Here is a 16,843-nt window from a genome sequence, read left to right as displayed (position 1 = left end):
ATTGGACTCTCAGTCAACCGATAAACACCTGTTCAGTTTCAGGAGTGTAAATTCAAAAAGGAAGATAGCGGGCGTTCATTTTTGCGTGTGTGTGTGTGTGTGTGTGTGCATGCGCGCATGTGAAGGGGCGGAGAGATGGAAAGCAAGTGATATGAATCATTTAACATAATCTGTTGCACTGGCCATATCTCATAGGCACACTAGACACAACAGACCAAGACGCTCATTAAACTTCAGATTACCCCTGACTAGGTTTTTCACAACATATTTTCATGAAATCATCAGAAAACTTGTCCGACAAAAAGGGATAACACAAAAGGGATACTTTTTTCTTCTTTTTCCCCCCCAGATTTGTTTTTCTTTCTTTCTTTCCTTGTGTGTGCCAGCAATAAGAAAGCATGGATCCCATTGTGGAAGTAGTGGCTCTGATCTTGGGGTTTGTGGCTTGGGTGATGGTGGGGATTTCCATACCAAACCGTTACTGGAAGACCTCTACTGTCGATGGCAACGTCATCACTACTTCCACCATCTATGAAAACCTATGGATGTCTTGTGCTACAGATTCAACCGGTGTCCACAACTGCAGAGAGTTCCCATCTCTGCTTGCCTTAAATGGTATGTTGATCTAATGAATTAAATTAAAAATGTTTGAGAACTAACTGTCATAATCAATTGAACAGCAATGAGGGGTTATCTGATTAAGACAAGAATAAATTAACTGCATATTGCAATTGGTGCCCATTGAAGGAGGATTTCAGCACTGTTTAGGCTTTAGAACTATAAAGAAATGTAACCATACAAATAAGTTGTAACAAAACCCCAATAAAAGACATACAGTATGATTATATCACAGAGGGAAGTTGTTGGCAGTCAGATGACTCTAGATTTGAATGTTTAATGTCTCTAGGTTATATCCAGGCTTCTCGTGCCTTGATGATTGCGTCGATCATATTCGGTACCTTTGGACTGGTGGCGGCACTGATAGGAATGCAGTGTTCTAAAGCTGGTGGAGAGAACCTCGTCCTCAAGGGGAGGATTGCTGGCATCGGGGGAGTCCTTTTCCTACTTCAAGGTAACAGAGAAACCACAAGTTTGGAATTTTCTACATTTTAAGTGTGCAATATTTTACAGTGACATTTTGCAAACGCAGTGGTATTGATTCCAACACAAAATGGGGTTTGTATCACATTTGGGAACCCCAATTCTTTCTCCAATATCATGAGAGTCAGGCAGGAGTAGCCTGGAAACCAGATTAATCTGCCACAGCAAAAAAAAGAAGAAAATAAACAAAAAAGATCATGTCATGCCTAGCCAGGCTAAGGCAGTCCCTATCAAATTGTGGATTTTGTTGGCTATCCATGGATGGCTTTCTGTTTGTATCAAACAGAACTGTAATAGTCCTTTCACCAGTCTGTCTGAATTGGATTGTTACCTAAATATATTTTTATATAAATACATAGGCTACTTATTTATTTAATTTGTTTTATACAAGTGAAAGAGTTTGCCTTGTTTATGTTTATGCTTAGGATTTAAGAACAATTGATGATGTATATATTTCTTTCTTTCTTTACTATAGGCCTGTGCACAATGATCTCTGTGTCATGGTATGCCTTCAACATCACTCAAGACTTCTTCGACCCATTTTACCCTGGGACAAAGTAAGTGTGGCAAAGTGACAAAACAACAAGCAATAGCATAGTGCGTTAACAGTGTGCCAGTGTTACAGTACTGCCCTCTACTGTGTGTCACAGGTTTGAAATAGGAGAGGGACTCTACATTGGCTGGTGCTCCGCTGTCCTGGCCATAGTTGGAGGTGCTGTTTTCACTTGTTCTTGCAAACTGGGCACAGAGGAGAAATAGTGAGTCCACATACAAACTTGCAATTTTACAATACTCAATACAACGACTGCAATAAATAATTTGTGTATTCATACAAATTCACACGAGTGCATGGTGTTATGTACTGTATATGTTGCTACTAGTACTAACTGTGTACACATTCAACATAAATTCAGCAATAAAACCTTAATAAAACCCTCACCTTTTAGGAAATGGTCTCAATGGACCCAGTGTAGTTACTAGTTATTATTTAGTCACAGGCTCTGTTAATACTTCCCATTGGTTAAATATTAGAAACACATATATTTAACATGTCACATGAGACTTCACATGAGAATGTCATATGACAAAGTATGAATTTAAGCGACACACACACACACACACACACACACACACACGCACACACACACACACACACACACACACACACACACACACACACACACACACACACACACACACACACACACACACACACAGACAGACAGACACACACACATGAAATATGGAGATGCAATGTGTTTGCCCAGCAGCAAAAACATTTTTGTATTGTTGCTTCAAACCTCATTAGACAAGTTCCCCATAAAATGAATTATGACCATGATTATAATTCTGAACCTCTAACCCGTATACAGCTGTTAACTGTAACTGAGCCATTTGATCCATTGCATGGTTTTCATTATCTCTAATTAAGATTTTCCCACCACTTTTACTGTGTTCCACCACTGATTGTCTCCACCAGGCCGAAGGCATGTGGGGAGAGTATGTTTTGCACTCCGTCCGTCCGTGTGTCCGTCCGTGTGTCCGTGAACAGCTAATCTCGGCCACCGTTAACCCGGTCGATGCCATATTTTGCACACACACTCCCTGGATGCCAACGATGAACCTCTGCCCCAAACTTTCCAGAACGGCCTGTTATAGCGCCACCAGGAGGCCGCTTTGTGCAAAACGGCCACCGTTAACCCGGTCGATGCCATATTTTGCACACACACTCCCTGGATGCCAACGATGAACCTCTGCCCCAAACTTTCCAGAACGGCCTGTTATAGCGCCACCAGGAGGCCGCTTTGTGCAAAACAAGTTTTTGCACAGTACACCTACAGATTTTGTCCAAACATCACGCAAATTGGTACACAGTCTCTCTAGAGCCATTCAACGAAACGGGTCTTTCACATTTATCAGACTCCATCCTGATTGGTTAAGATTGGCTTCCAAAGTTCACAGGAGTGCTCAGTTTCAAACAAAATGCTGCAAATCATGAACACATCGCGTGATTTCCGTGAAATTGTGCACCCACATTCCCACTAGGCCGAGGACGAAATGCCACATGAACAATTTCAACTCAGCCTCAAGGTGGCGCTATAACTGGCCGAAAAGTGTTTTTACCTCTAACTGCACGGATCTGTGGATAACCTGGTGGAGACCTGTGCCCGGAAGGGCACTTTTTCTAGTTTGATATATTATCATTTAATCTTGTACCCATTAACCCATTTAGGCCTGACATCAAAATAAAAAAAAACGTTCGCTCTGAAAGAATATATATTCAAAGATTTGTGCCGCATTTTTACGATTTTTCAAAAATGGCAGACCTACACGCTCGTATGAGCTTGTAGATCTGCTATTTTTTAATAGCTAAAGTATAACATAATGCTTAGTTACAACACCAAAAGGGGTTCCCGTCCAGAAAAGAGAGATTAAGACCGGCATCATCTATTTCTTTTGTAATTAGCACTGCACTGTAATTTAGCATGGTCTGTTCTCTGGGATGGACTATAGGATGTACATTATAGAACCTTAAATGTTGAGAGACTTACATTCATTCATATATTAATTGTTGGTATACTGTAAATATATAAATTTACTGTTGATAGACTGTACCTATGTTCACTGTTATGTGTAGGCTATATTAGACACATCTGATATTCATTCATATGACTTTACATAAATAATTCAGATACTGAAGGCCTGACGACACTGTACATACAGTATATTCATTCACGTATTCATTGTTGACAGACTGTACTGTAGGCTAGACTAGGCATTAATATAATCATATCACCTTGATATAATGTACTTATGTTAAGTCATCATTCAGATATCCAGAGCAGATGTCCAGTGTTACATCTAAGAATAACATTTATTTATTTTGTATATTCATTTAGTTTCGTGACTCTACTCTTTAGTCTTTAGTCTTACTTGTACCTCTCCTGCTGTTGCTATGACACCTGACACCTTTTCCCCACAGGGATCAGTAAAGTGTTGTTATCTTATCTAATCTTATCTTATTTTATCTTATCTCATTTGCCTCAGCCCACTGCCTTATCAAGCCAGGGGAACTGTCTACTCTGGACCTGCACCAACAGCACGAAGTGTAGCAGCCAGCACATATGGTCGAAATGCCTACGTTTAAGACAGGTCCACAAATGGAGCCTCGTGGGACAACTTCATGTTTCAAATAGATTTGCTACAAAAGTGCCTGGTACACTGTGGGAACATCAAGATTTAAGGTTTTTCCTTTATGTATATAGAACATGTTGGAGTGAAACGTTTTCCAGATTATTTGTTTCCTTGTTTTAGTTTAAGTCTTGCACTAGGCAAGGGCTTGGTTGGGTTACAAGAAGAGTGGGCACTAAGGAAGTGTTGGCACCTCGATGTAAAACCTGCTATTTTGACCAAGATGCAAAAAAAAAAAGAATATCTGAACAATTGTCATGTAAAGTATACACGATTTGAACATGCACAGCACAGTACATCATTATCACATGTAATTGACCCTTCAACTTCTTGTTTATGCTCAAAATGATTGGATATAGCCTACAGGTTTTGTAGCAATTTGTAGAAACTGCCTAAATATTAGACGTTGTGAAATGTTCAATTATGTTGTATTTGTGTATTATATATACTTAAGACCGTTTTCCTAATATTTTGTTTAACATTTTGGACCAAATAGCCAATTTTACATCGAGGTACCCACTCTTCCTTAGTAGCCTACAGTGCTCTTGTTGTTACCACTGGATGTACACTGTATTATAATGTGAATGCACAGACAAAGGTAATATTGCACCACTGTAAAAACGCACATCCCCAAATGGATTCTGCTCAAATGATCTAATGACAATGTTGCTCTCTGGTAGTATATATGTTGTGTCACACTATTTGTTATAGTGTAACATAAATTCTGCCGCTATATAAACTCATGATTTCCAATAATTATTGCAGGCTGCTAGATTATTTCCTAACATCAACCTATGATGTTACATCAAAATGTTTTCTTTAATCAAAGAGATTATGTATTGACATGTAAACCTGTAGACATTTGTAAGGGGAAGGTCAAAAGCAGCAGATTCAAAGTGTGGTGATCCTTATGTATTGATATGTGTAGGCTACTGTATGTTATTGAAATATCGTCCTCTTTTTTACAGTTTTATAGATTGTTACTTTGTGAAAGGGTGATGGAGGTTATATATAATGAACGAAATGTTTTTTTGTGTGTAAGGTTCGGAATTAAAAAAACATTGTTAAATGTCTCAATTAGTCGTCTCTTTGGCCATTTAAATTGAGCTGTGATTTAACAACAACAACAACAACAACAACAACAACAACAATCCCATAGGCGGCGATTTGAAGTAATGGCATTCAGGACCATACAAGGACATGGGAGTGTCGCTGCTTTGGGAGGTTAAAATAGTTGGTCCAATGACAGCGGCCCACGTTTAAAGGCCAACGCGGATGTGTTGCTGCAGTGGACCAACCACACTGATGCAGGGCAGCAGCAGCGACATGACATGAGAAGTTATAGTTTACAAAGCGTCCCAGCTGCTAAAGTTATTCAATGTCATGTCACGTATATACGGTATATATACGCAGTTCTAAACGAAATTTGACATTACTGTAAATGTCAAAGACAGCCGTTTCGGGGAATATTTTTGTGCGCTGTTTCACTCGGAATATTTCGTCGGAACCATTTGTCGAGGTTTCACATTTTCACACGGGTATTTTTTTTGACCAGGACCATAAATACACTGTAGCGCTGGGAGTAGCTGATAAAAGATGAGCTCATGAAGAATATCGGGTTCAATGATTCACATAGTTATATGCGTAAAGGTAAAAGCAGAAACGTGATTACGTTCGCCTATAGGTAACAGGTGTGAAGTCTTGTAAATATGGAATCGCGGCGGCGGAAAGGTCTCAACGGTGTCCTGTCATCTCTGTCTCTGGTGTGTGTCATCCTAGACCTCCAGTTGGATGGTAAGACAGCCTTAGCTGAACCATAAAGACAACCTTATGTGAACCATATAATGTTACATAATGAATCAAAAGGCGTTTAAACATAAAAGTATTAAGCCTTCTGTTTTTAAAAGGTGAGCCAGAAATGGTGTTCAAAGGGAGGTTATATCTTTAATACAGCCTATCCATCCCCCCCCTGAACTTAAACTGAAAGCTTGGTGATTATAATGTCTAGAGATGAAATTCCAGACACTACTTTGTCCCTATATTTATGGATATCAGGGAGCAACATGGGGAGCAAAACCTTCCATATTCTAGCTAATCAGTGAGACCCAAGCAGCATCCATTGTGTCCTAGGAGGCTAATGGGTCTGGTCTCCTATTAGCCTTTGATCAACAAGGCTATCATAGATGTATGTTATCGATTGTATCGGCATTTGTCATCAGTTAGGAAAGTAAAAGTCTGATCTATGCTAGTCCAAGGCTAGCCTGCTATATTACACAGCTAGCTGCCAGATGAACACATTGTTTGACAGTATGCCATTGCTAGTAAAATGTTGTGTGTTGAAGCTGAAAAGGATATATGTATGTATATATATATGTGTGTGTGTGTGTGTGTGTGTGTGTGTGTGTGTGTGTGTGTGTGTGTGTGTGTGTATATATATATATATATATATATATATATATATATATATTACACATACATACACACATATGTGTCACAGTTGGCCCATTCCACCATTGTGGACAGACTAAGCTAACCTGTGACAAGGCATGCTAATGTCTTTTCTACTCTTTACATAGTATTATTAGCATATGATACTCTTTCTCTTTGTCAGCAGTGTATTTCTAGTAAGGTTTTATGTTACAGGTGTCTTGGGAGCTACTCATGTGGAGATTGAGCAGCATTTGGAGATGGGCCGCAAGCTTCTGGCAGCTGGTCAACTTGCAGAAGCCTTGTCCCACTACCACTCTGCTGTGGGTAAGGTCACACCCACATTTTGATCTTTAACCACATTTTAACCACTTCCCTATTTTATACTTTATCCTACAAAGTTATTACGCTCTATTTTTGAGGGGCGTACCGTACAGGTTTAATGTTTGTTTTTAGTTCAATGTTTGTTTTATAAACGCCATTGACAATGGTCCCTAACGCAAACATTAAATGCCTTAACAAAGAGAATTTAATGTTTGTTTTGTCACCGTTTGTTTTACATCACCTAATCATAGCAACATGAGTTAGACTTTAATATATTAGCGCCCCTCACTTCACACTTTAACGTTTAAATACTGTATATGTATTTTTATTTTGAAAATGTTTGTCTCTCATGATATGCCCCAAAATTATGATGCCAGGGTATATCCTCTCATATGTGTCTTCCTGATGACCCCCACCCATCTGAGAGTTGCAGAGTGATAATATAAATAGCTTAGTTCAGAGTCGGACAAAGAATGTCACCATGCAGGTTCTGAAATACGAAAGCAAAGAGAATAAGCGGTTTTCTGTTTGCATTTTTTTTCCTGGCTTTCGCCTTTATTTTATATTTTTTTATAGAGGGACAGACAGTAGGCTGACAGGAAATGGGGGGAGAGCGATGGGGGGAAGACATGCAGTAAAGGCCGTCGGGATCGGGAGTCGAACCCGCGGCACACTGCCAGACTGGGTTACCAGCCAAGGTGCCTGGACCGCTGAGCCACGGCCCAGGCGAATAAGCGGTTTTCATTATGGGTTCCATGTTGGAATGGCTTGCCCAAAGACAAAGAATTGTGACCATTTGCAGTCCACTTTACCATCCACTTTACAATGTTTCCAGAGGGGGACTCTGAAAACTACCTGACTTACTACAAGAGGGCTGCTGTGTTCCTGGCCATGGGGAAATCCAAGTCTGCGCTTCCAGACCTAACCAGAGCTATCCTACTCAAGCCTGACTTCTTGGCTGTAAGTTCACATAAACTCCACCTGAAGGATTAGTGGTCAGTATTTTTTTAGGGGTGCTAGCCCGTCCTATAAACAGCTATAGAGTAGATTCTGTCTGAACACAAACATTAAATGCCATTGACAATGAATGGAGAATTTAAGGGACCATTTTGTTGTTTGACTTTACATCTGAAATGGTGTACTAACATCTCTATAATCTCATGTGTCGCAACGTGACCACTATACTAAAGAGTAGTATAGCATAAATCTGGCTTTACACAACAGACGCAGACAGACACATGTTGCAAAAAGCTTTATCACGTACAGTGTATTATTCCACATGGGAATAATAATACACATGTGAGTGTCTAAATTCAGCTATCCTTGCAACATTCAGCAACATTGAGGTGCCAGCAGGTGCCCCACTCTTCCTGTATACGGACTAGTAGTTGTGCATTTACCTCCCGATGTATGAATGAACCATTGTAAAGCGTGTTGAGAGTTTGAGCACCTGGAGAAGCGCTATTAAAAAAAAATGCAATCCATTATTTATTTATTTAACCCTTTCTCTCTTTCTCTTCCTACTCATCTCAATTTCACACACCTCCCTCCCTTTGCGTTCAGGCCAGGATGCAGAGGGGGAATATCCTTTTGAAGCAGGGAAACGCCCGAGAGGCCAGGGAGGACTTCCAGGCAGTGGTAAGTCACACCACTCGGAAGGAACCATGACAACTTGACAAGCCCCCTGTTAATCCCCCGTTTCCTATTTAGTGCGTGTCTCTAATCTAGATCAAGATGCTCTGTAGTACACTGCTGAAGATGGCTGCTGAGCATGCCAATTAGGGATGCAATTGCAATTATTGATGATCTTTTTAGCCATAATTATAGTTTTTTGATGTTAATTAAAAATATATATATATTATATATATATATATATGATATTTTATCACTTGTTATCTCAATGCGGGATGCGACACATTGTGTGTGAACTTATAGATCGGCTATTTTCGCTATAAATTTTATGAAAGGTGCTTTTGGTATTCTCATATAAGCAATAAATGTGTTGAAAGCTGTTTAAATCTGCCCCGCCCAAACGGTCAATAAATTAGGTTAGTTGAGTTTGGAAAGGTCCACCCTGGAAAACTCATCCAAACTCCCAATAAACAAATGGCAGGATACTTATCCCGTCATCATGCTGTAGCTCAGACTGTCAATGGGGAAAAATATAATATCTAAGCTGTGGATGTTTGTGCCCATTAACAGCTGGACCGTAACCCGGCCCAGGAGGAGGCTGAGGACCAGCTGATGAGAACCAACGAGCTGGAGGAGCTTCAGGAAGAGGCCCATGCAGCTCACCACCAGGGAGACTACAGCACTACCATCAATGTGCTGGAAAGAGTCATAGAGGTACAGCAGTACCCTGTTGCTCTGCCCCGGGGCCTGCTGACAGACAGGGCTGTAAAGAGTCATAGAGGTACAGCAGTACCCTGTTGCTCTGCCCCGGGGCCTGCTGACAGACAGGGCTGTAAAGAGTCATAGAGGTACAGCAGTACCCTGTTGCTCTGCATCGGGGCCTGCTGACAGACAGGGCTGTAAAGAGTCATAGAGGTACAGCAGTACCCTGTTGCTCTGCCCCGCGGCCTGCTGACAGACAGGGCTGTAAAGAGTCATAGAGGTACAGCAGTACCCTGTTGCTCTGCCCCGGGGCCTGCTGACAGACAGGGCTGTAAAGAGTCATAGAGGTACAGCAGTACCCTGTTGCTCTGCCCCGGGGCCTGCTGACAGACAGGGCTGTAAAGCTGAACGTTTGTCGACAAAGGCTCTGGGCTTGGCAGTAGGGGTGCTCCGATCAGGTTGTTTAAATTGGGACTGATAACTGAATGTTTGAGGGGCGCTAGCCCCTTCCTTTATCCAGCTTTTGGTGTGTGCACTGTGCACAAACTTTGTGCACAGTGCTACTTCTTGCCCTGAAGTGGGAACCAAAGTGGTTGTGTCACTATTCAGGTTGGAAGATGCAGATGGGATAAAATAAAGAACGGAACCAGTTCTAGAACCCGTTGCAGGTGGAAAAGGGGCCTGAGTGCTTTGGATGTGGTGGCTTTGGTTACGCTTACCTTCTGGTGATGGTGTTCTATGACTTTGTGTCTGCTGATTCCTGATTATGTTGTAATGGTTACCATGTGTCGGTATATCCATGTTCCATAAAGGTTCTCTATGTCTCTCCAGATCTCACCGTGGGATCCTGAGTCACGAGAGCTCCGTGCCGAATGTTACATCCGCCTGGGTGACCCCCAGAAGGCCATCCTGGACCTAACGCCGACAACGCGGCTACGCAATGACAACCGCGGTGCCTTCCTGAAGCTGAGCACGTTACACTACAGCCTCGGAGAACACCACGACTCGCTCAAGTGAGCCGATTTATCTGGATGATGAATCTTCCCTGGCTTAGTCAAGAAAGCTTAGAGAAGGAAAGGTCATGATCACATGACTGGGCTGCGCCATGACACTTTCATGGGAGGCAAATATCGCACGGGATGTTCAATGAATACATGGCAGTGAGTGAAGCCGGCTGGACCAGCTCGTGAACAAACATTATTTATGAACCATTGAGACCTTTGTCATATAATCGATTCAGGAATATAAAAGAAGACGTATCACAGGTTGTTTTCTAATCACTTGCTTTTCGATGTGCACGGTACATCATTTTATTGAGCATTAGATACCTTTTATAAAATTACACAGAAGACATATAACCCATTATTGTCTGCTGTGTTACTTGTCCATGTGTAGACTGAGACAAAACGTCTCAGTCATTCAGAAATTATGTTTGTTCATGAGCAGGTCACTGGGCTCTCACTGACTCCTCCAATGCATTCCACCCAACTTCTGGGTGTTTAGTTTGGCTCCCATGTTGTGATGAATCTGCCGTCTGACTGGAATTGCATGATAGCGAAAATGACGTCAGTGACCTTACCCTCCATTCCAGCTACCTTGGGCTTAGTGAGCAAATCACATGCAAAAGTTTCCACTTTGTTTTATAATTTTCAAGTTTTAGACCGTGTAATGCAAAAAACGGTTCCATTTGCAAAACGTTGACAATTTCTTTGGGTGATGCTTTGTACTGGGATGTTTGAAACGAGTCTGAATGTTGTTTTCCCTTCCTTTGTCCGTCCGTTCATCTGTCGACATGCAGTCACATTCGAGAGTGTCTGAGGCTGGATCAGGATGATAAGGAGTGTTTCAGCCACTACAAACAGGTGAAGAAACTCAGCAAGCAGCTGGACTCTGCAGAGGACCACATCCAGGAGGAAAGGTCAGTACCTGATTGATAACACTTTATACATATATACTATATACTATATATATACACTTCTCGTCGTCTTCTCAGTTTTCACTTACGGTATCTTCTTCAGTAATTCATAACACTGACAAAATACATAATCCAGTTTACATTTTAAATGCATTTAGTCCTATTGGTTTTTTCCCAGCCTAAAATTTGCCATATATTATTTTTCTTTACTCTAGGTATGAAGAAGCCATTGACAAGTATGAGTCAGTGATGAGGACGGAGCCTAATGTTCCTTACTACACCAACCTGGCCAAGGAGAGGATCTGCTTCTGTCTGGTCAAGGTGAGATGAGCCGATGGACATTGGAGCATTATTTCAGCCACTTAAACCCTGTATACTTCATTGTGCTACAAATACTGAAAACAGCGATCATATCTACAAGCTCAGAACACATCACCTCACGAGCTTGTTATTTAAAATATTATTAATAATAAATTAATTTACTTTTTTTTTTTTTTTTTTACTTTTCTTTTGTGCTAATGTTTGCCTTTTTTCACCAAATCTGTTTTCGGCAGAAATTTCTCTTTTGCATATTATGACATGCCCAGATTGGCAATATCCAAATTAATTGGTTCAAATCCCTAAAAGTTGATTCAAGACTGGAACCAAAAAATACTACTTCTTGCCCTGAAGTGGGAACCAAAGTGGTTGTGTCACTATTCAGGTTGGAAGATGCAGATGGGATAAAATAAAGAACGGAACCAGTTCTAGAACCCGTTGAAGGTGGAAAAGGGCCCTGAGTTTAATGTACAGTTAGGTTGAAATGTTTTCTTTCATTTGTTTTGCCCTGTCCAGCTTAAAATGGCTGACGAGGCCATAGATATCTGTTCAGAGGCCCACCAGAGAGACCCTCGCAACGTCAACGTCCTGCGAGACAGAGCCGAGGCATTCATCCTTAACCAGGAGTACGAGAAAGGTAGGTAGTGGCCCTTACTTACACACGGCTGAATGTCACTTGACTAGACTGCTATCTGACAGGGCGTGTAGGGTCAGGCAATATAAATGTAAATAGACGTTTGCAATTATGATGTATTTATTTTAAACCCATTTAGACGATTCTATAAATGTCTTCTAAATCCTGACCGTTTTCTGAAAAACCCATGTTTCTACATCAGTCGTTCTCAAACATTTTCATGTCAAGGACCCCAAAAATTATATGTAATTGGCCGCCGACCCCCATCTGAAAATATGTTGTTCCAGGGACACACAGAAAGATTTGAGTTAAAAACGTTTTCTCTGAAAGAAATATATTCAAAGATTTGAGCCACATTTTCACGATTTAAAAAAAATAGCAGATGTACAAGCTCATAGCTTGTAGATCTGCTATTTTTCAATAGCTAAAGTATAACATAATGCTTAAAAACAACAAAAGGGGTTACCGCCCAGACGGCGTTTTAAGAGCGATATGACAAATTCGCCCTAGGGTTTCATTCCCCTTAACAATGACTTGGATCTAATACAATTTACAGGTTTTGCAAGCATAAGACAAATACAACTTATACCAGTGTTTATTCGTTTTCTCTTCCAAAATGGACTACAAAGACTGTCACTTAGGTGACATCACTATCACAAATGTCACCATAGGCATTTCATTGGATGACTTGTTATGTTTGGGATCTGATCAAAAAAAGCAAACGGTCATACTGCTATTATATTCTCTCATACTTGCATGCTCATAAACGTTTAACAAATGTTCAGTCTTTCATGCAAAATGAAAAAGTGTTTTGAACACAACCAGCAGAGGGCGTGGGTCTGCACATTCTCTCCTTTTTGCTCTTACTTTAGTAATTAAAGACATGCCATTTATAACACAGAACAGAAGTACATTGTTAAATTGTGTTATGGACATTTAAAAAAATAAAAAGTATATATATATATATATATATATATATATATATATATATATATATATATATATATATATTGATTCATACATTTGTAATAACCTGTTCACTCATAGCCATAGGTTGGCTTAAACCACACAACAAACTCAGATTAAATTGTTTGGGATTTTAACAAAGTTACTCATGTATTTTTTATATAAGTTCTCCTTTCTCTCTCTTTCCCTTTCTTTCTCGCCATCCCTCATCCTCTGCCAGCGGTGGAGGACTACCAGGAGGCCAGGGAGTTTGACGGAGACAACAATGAGATCAGAGAAGGTCTGGATAGAGCACAGAAAATGCTGAAGGTTTCCCGCAAGAGAGACTACTACAAAATCCTTGGGGTCAACAGGTTAATATTCAGTTTTCCACGTCTACTTGGCATGTGTCAAAATTCAAAAACGTAATGAATAATTATGATATGAGCTCCAGTGAATTGAGCTACCGTTTTAGAATGTTTGTTTATCATCTTCAGGAGTGCCAACAAGCAGGAGATCATTAAAGCATACAGGAAGTTGGCAATGCAGTGGCACCCAGACAACTTCCAGTCCGAAACAGACAAGAAGGAGGCGGAGAAAAGGTTCATCGAAATCGCCTCAGCTAAAGAGGTCCTCACTGACCCAGGTCTGACGCGATGCCTGTACATATTTGATGCCTGATTACATATTTGACTTCTATGTTAGATTGCTCCTCTTTCGGACGCAGATAGGGAAGCCTTTATGGTGTCCAAAGCATGCAAAAGGTTTACAATGACATAATAAAGGTGATTTAATACATCATTATCAGGAAGCTGTTCCGTAATTGTAGTTCAGCCATCGTAAATTATTTACATTTTCCATTTGCCGTTACAGAGATGCGGCAAAAGTTTGATGCTGGCGAGGACCCACTGGACCCAGAGAGCCAGCAGAATGGTGGCCAAGGCGGGCAGGCCTGGCCCTTCCACTTCAACCCCTTTGAGTCAGGCGGTAACTTCCACTTCAAATTCCAATACAATTAGGGAGGCGGACGTCCATAAATGACTTTGTTGGAAACGGGACACAATATTAAGAGGATGGGTTCATGGGAGGCCAATGTAAAATCTGTGGAAGAACTCTGGAGTCTGAGCCTCCGCTTGGGATCTGTTAAGAGCTTTTTCGTGGGTTGTTTGACTTTTAGTGCAGCATCCGTCTGCTCGGTGATGGATTGAGCTGTACAGAGGATCAAATCCAGACTCCCCCCACCACAAAAGCAACGGAACCCACATTGGTTTCTGTTGGATGAGATTGTCACCGTGGTCAACGACGGTTTCGTATAAGTCCTTCAAAATGATTGAAAATGGTTGAAAGTGGCCATTTGTGTCCCCCAGTGCTTTTTCTTTCTTTTGGGTTGTCTTGACTTTTTCTTTTCTGTGTGCCATACTTTGAACTGCCATTAAGGGACTCCTTTTTTTTTATGCAGTAGCTCTTTCGTTTGTTTGGAAGTGGAATGTCAGTGTGTTGTCAGTCGCTTTGTGCTCGTGGTATTCTTCTAACCACATGAATCCTTGTTCTAGGGGCGAACACTCAGCAAATAGCAGATCTACAAGCTTGTAGATCTGCTATTTTCTGCAAATTTCGTGCAAAGTGAAAACAGGAGAGGCCCACTGGGCCTATAAGTTTATATAGGGTTTAAGTCATTATGTGGGAATCCTGGAATAGAAATCACTCACCCTGTGATCATTTAAAGTTTGATCTGTTGGTGAGTGCATGACAAACCTAAGCTAGGAGCTAGAAACAAGGGAACCAAGGCTGCTGATCCATGATAACATCAAGGGAGAATCTCTTGAGGTTGTCCATTTACACTGAATCCCCAAGGGAATGTGTCATTGCCGCAGTAATCAAGATAACTCTGAGGACAGTGCTCCAATGGTAGGCTCTGACATATTAAGATTCCAGTGAAAGAAGGCTGAGGTTTAAAGTCGGGCTCCTAATGTCTATAATGTTGCTTGATGGCACCACTGGTTACAGTGGTTAGAGTTTTCGTTCCCTGGCTCTACTTTTAGCAAGAACATATTCAAGCTTGCTGTTCTAAGATGACAGGAATGAAGCATGAATTCTGTTTTCGGTTCTAATTTCTCCAACTGACAGTGAGTAGAAAAGACTTGGATATTTACGTCAAGGCGTATTACCGTATTATGTTCCCACCTGAAAAAGGTACTGTACAGCATCACTCCTATCTATGATTGAAGATATCAACCCAATGGAAAAATGGTTGATTTAAATAACTTTGTTTAATATATTCTGGATTCTGGACAACAGAAAAGTATCTTAATGAACTAAAGACTATTTCCTTTTTCACTCCTCAAGGCTTGTCTTTGAAAACTTGCACTTTTTACCGTTTGAAGAACCACTCCAAATTTGTCCCACTCCTTAAGTCTCCTCAAAAGAAGAGTCCAAGTCTCGCATAGTTAATCAGGGGCCTCATTTATAGAAGGGTTTACATTTGTATTGTAACGTGCATTAGACCTATAAGATATGGTCTTGTGTAGTGCCATTGGTGGAGCATGGTACCAATAATGCTGAAGTTAAATGGGCAGCTTCACTGAATTTTGATAAATTCTTGTTTGTCCTGTTGCGAGGACGTTTTTTAAATTCGACATGCATTGTTCCAGTGCATTAGGTTTTAAAAGTTTCCTCTTTAGGCACTGTTAAAACTGTCAACCTCGGCCTACTGTACATTTGACATTAAGGTGTCCAAAGGCTTGATTGCATCTGGGCCCACCTATATTGGGAGATGTATTGTACACAAACTCATGGTACTGCAAATTACTTTAGCAATCATCGAATAGCAGTGGTTGTTTCATGCAAATTCTTCATGAAATGGGTGCAAGTGTACATGTACAGTATAGATGTATTGGCGATTACAGCCGACAGTATTTTGTGACAATTTCTTAAAAAGCCTTTCCCATTGATGTGATTATAGTGCATACTGCAGAGATTAAGCTTATTGATGTCTTCCAAATCCCATGGTGATCAGGAAAAGTACAATAAAAAGTTGTTTTATAATGTTTGAAGATCAAATCCAAGCGGTTTCATAGATGAGGCCCCCAGTATCACTGTTACACATGTTCTAAGTATAAATGGAAGGAAGATATTAGATAACTTGTTTTGTTCAACTGCATAATTTACAAGACAACTTGTTTTGTTAAACTGCATAATTTACAAGATGGAAGACAACTAAGTATCACAAATGTAACAAATCCATAGAATAACTGTAAATGTTTTAAATCCTGGTCTTGTCTTGACCAACTGAATGTGACAAATACTTTTCAGTGAACTCTCTTCCAGCAGGTCAGGTTTTATTGGTTTCATTTGGTGGGGGCTCTGGTTTTAGTTGTCAAAGTGAGTCTGCTGTGACATGCTCAGCTATTAAAATATTAAAACAAGCTTGTTCTCATTTCATGCTTATTGGATAAGGAAATGTGCATTACATTTAGTTTTTGTAACTCTTGAAATATGGAAAATTGAAAACCCACCTGAAAATCTGAATTTATAAATCAACTGGCAACAGTTAAATCTAGTAATCTACACAATTTATCAACATCTATACTCATTTATTACATACCAAGATATTAATATAAAAGTATGTAAACACACACACACACACAGCATTG

At 40.5% G+C, this 16,843-nt stretch overlaps 2 protein-coding genes across 3 annotated transcripts; both read left to right on the top strand.

Annotated features, from left to right (window-relative positions):
• Positions 1-379: 379 nt before the first annotated feature.
• On the top strand, positions 380-4,249 carry cldn15a (claudin 15a; the record flags this gene model as incomplete). The annotated part of the gene is made up of 5 exons (XM_083789199.1): positions 380-615; positions 908-1,072; positions 1,577-1,658; positions 1,752-1,859; positions 4,150-4,249. Exons 1-5 carry the CDS (start codon positions 399-401, stop codon positions 4,247-4,249), a joined length of 672 nt encoding a protein of 223 aa, XP_083645325.1. The 5' UTR covers positions 380-398.
• A 1,370-nt stretch (positions 4,250-5,619) lies between these two features.
• On the top strand, positions 5,620-16,713 carry dnajc3b (DnaJ (Hsp40) homolog, subfamily C, member 3b). Of its 2 annotated transcripts, XR_014570689.1 has the most exons (13): positions 5,620-6,087; positions 6,937-7,047; positions 7,880-8,004; positions 8,608-8,682; positions 9,247-9,390; positions 10,210-10,391; positions 11,177-11,296; positions 11,509-11,614; positions 12,128-12,248; positions 13,432-13,564; positions 13,688-13,836; positions 14,064-16,368; positions 16,403-16,713. XR_014570689.1 is itself a non-coding variant. In XM_083789198.1 (12 exons), the coding sequence occupies exons 1-12, from the start codon at positions 6,003-6,005 to the stop codon at positions 14,207-14,209; spliced, it is 1,497 nt and encodes a 498-aa protein (XP_083645324.1). In that variant the 5' UTR covers positions 5,620-6,002; the 3' UTR covers positions 14,210-16,713. The 2 variants fall into 2 exon arrangements, 1 of the variants encoding a protein (XP_083645324.1); XM_083789198.1 differs by having other exon boundaries at positions 14,064-16,713.
• Positions 16,714-16,843: the final 130 nt, after the last annotated feature.

The sequence above is a fragment of the Protomyctophum parallelum genome (genome assembly GCF_964188405.1).
Source record: "Protomyctophum parallelum genome assembly, chromosome: 18".
In the NCBI taxonomy this organism is placed as follows: Eukaryota; Metazoa; Chordata; class Actinopteri; order Myctophiformes; family Myctophidae; genus Protomyctophum; species Protomyctophum parallelum.
Note: the sequence above shows the minus strand (reverse complement) of the source record. Positions and strands in the feature narration are given on the sequence as shown.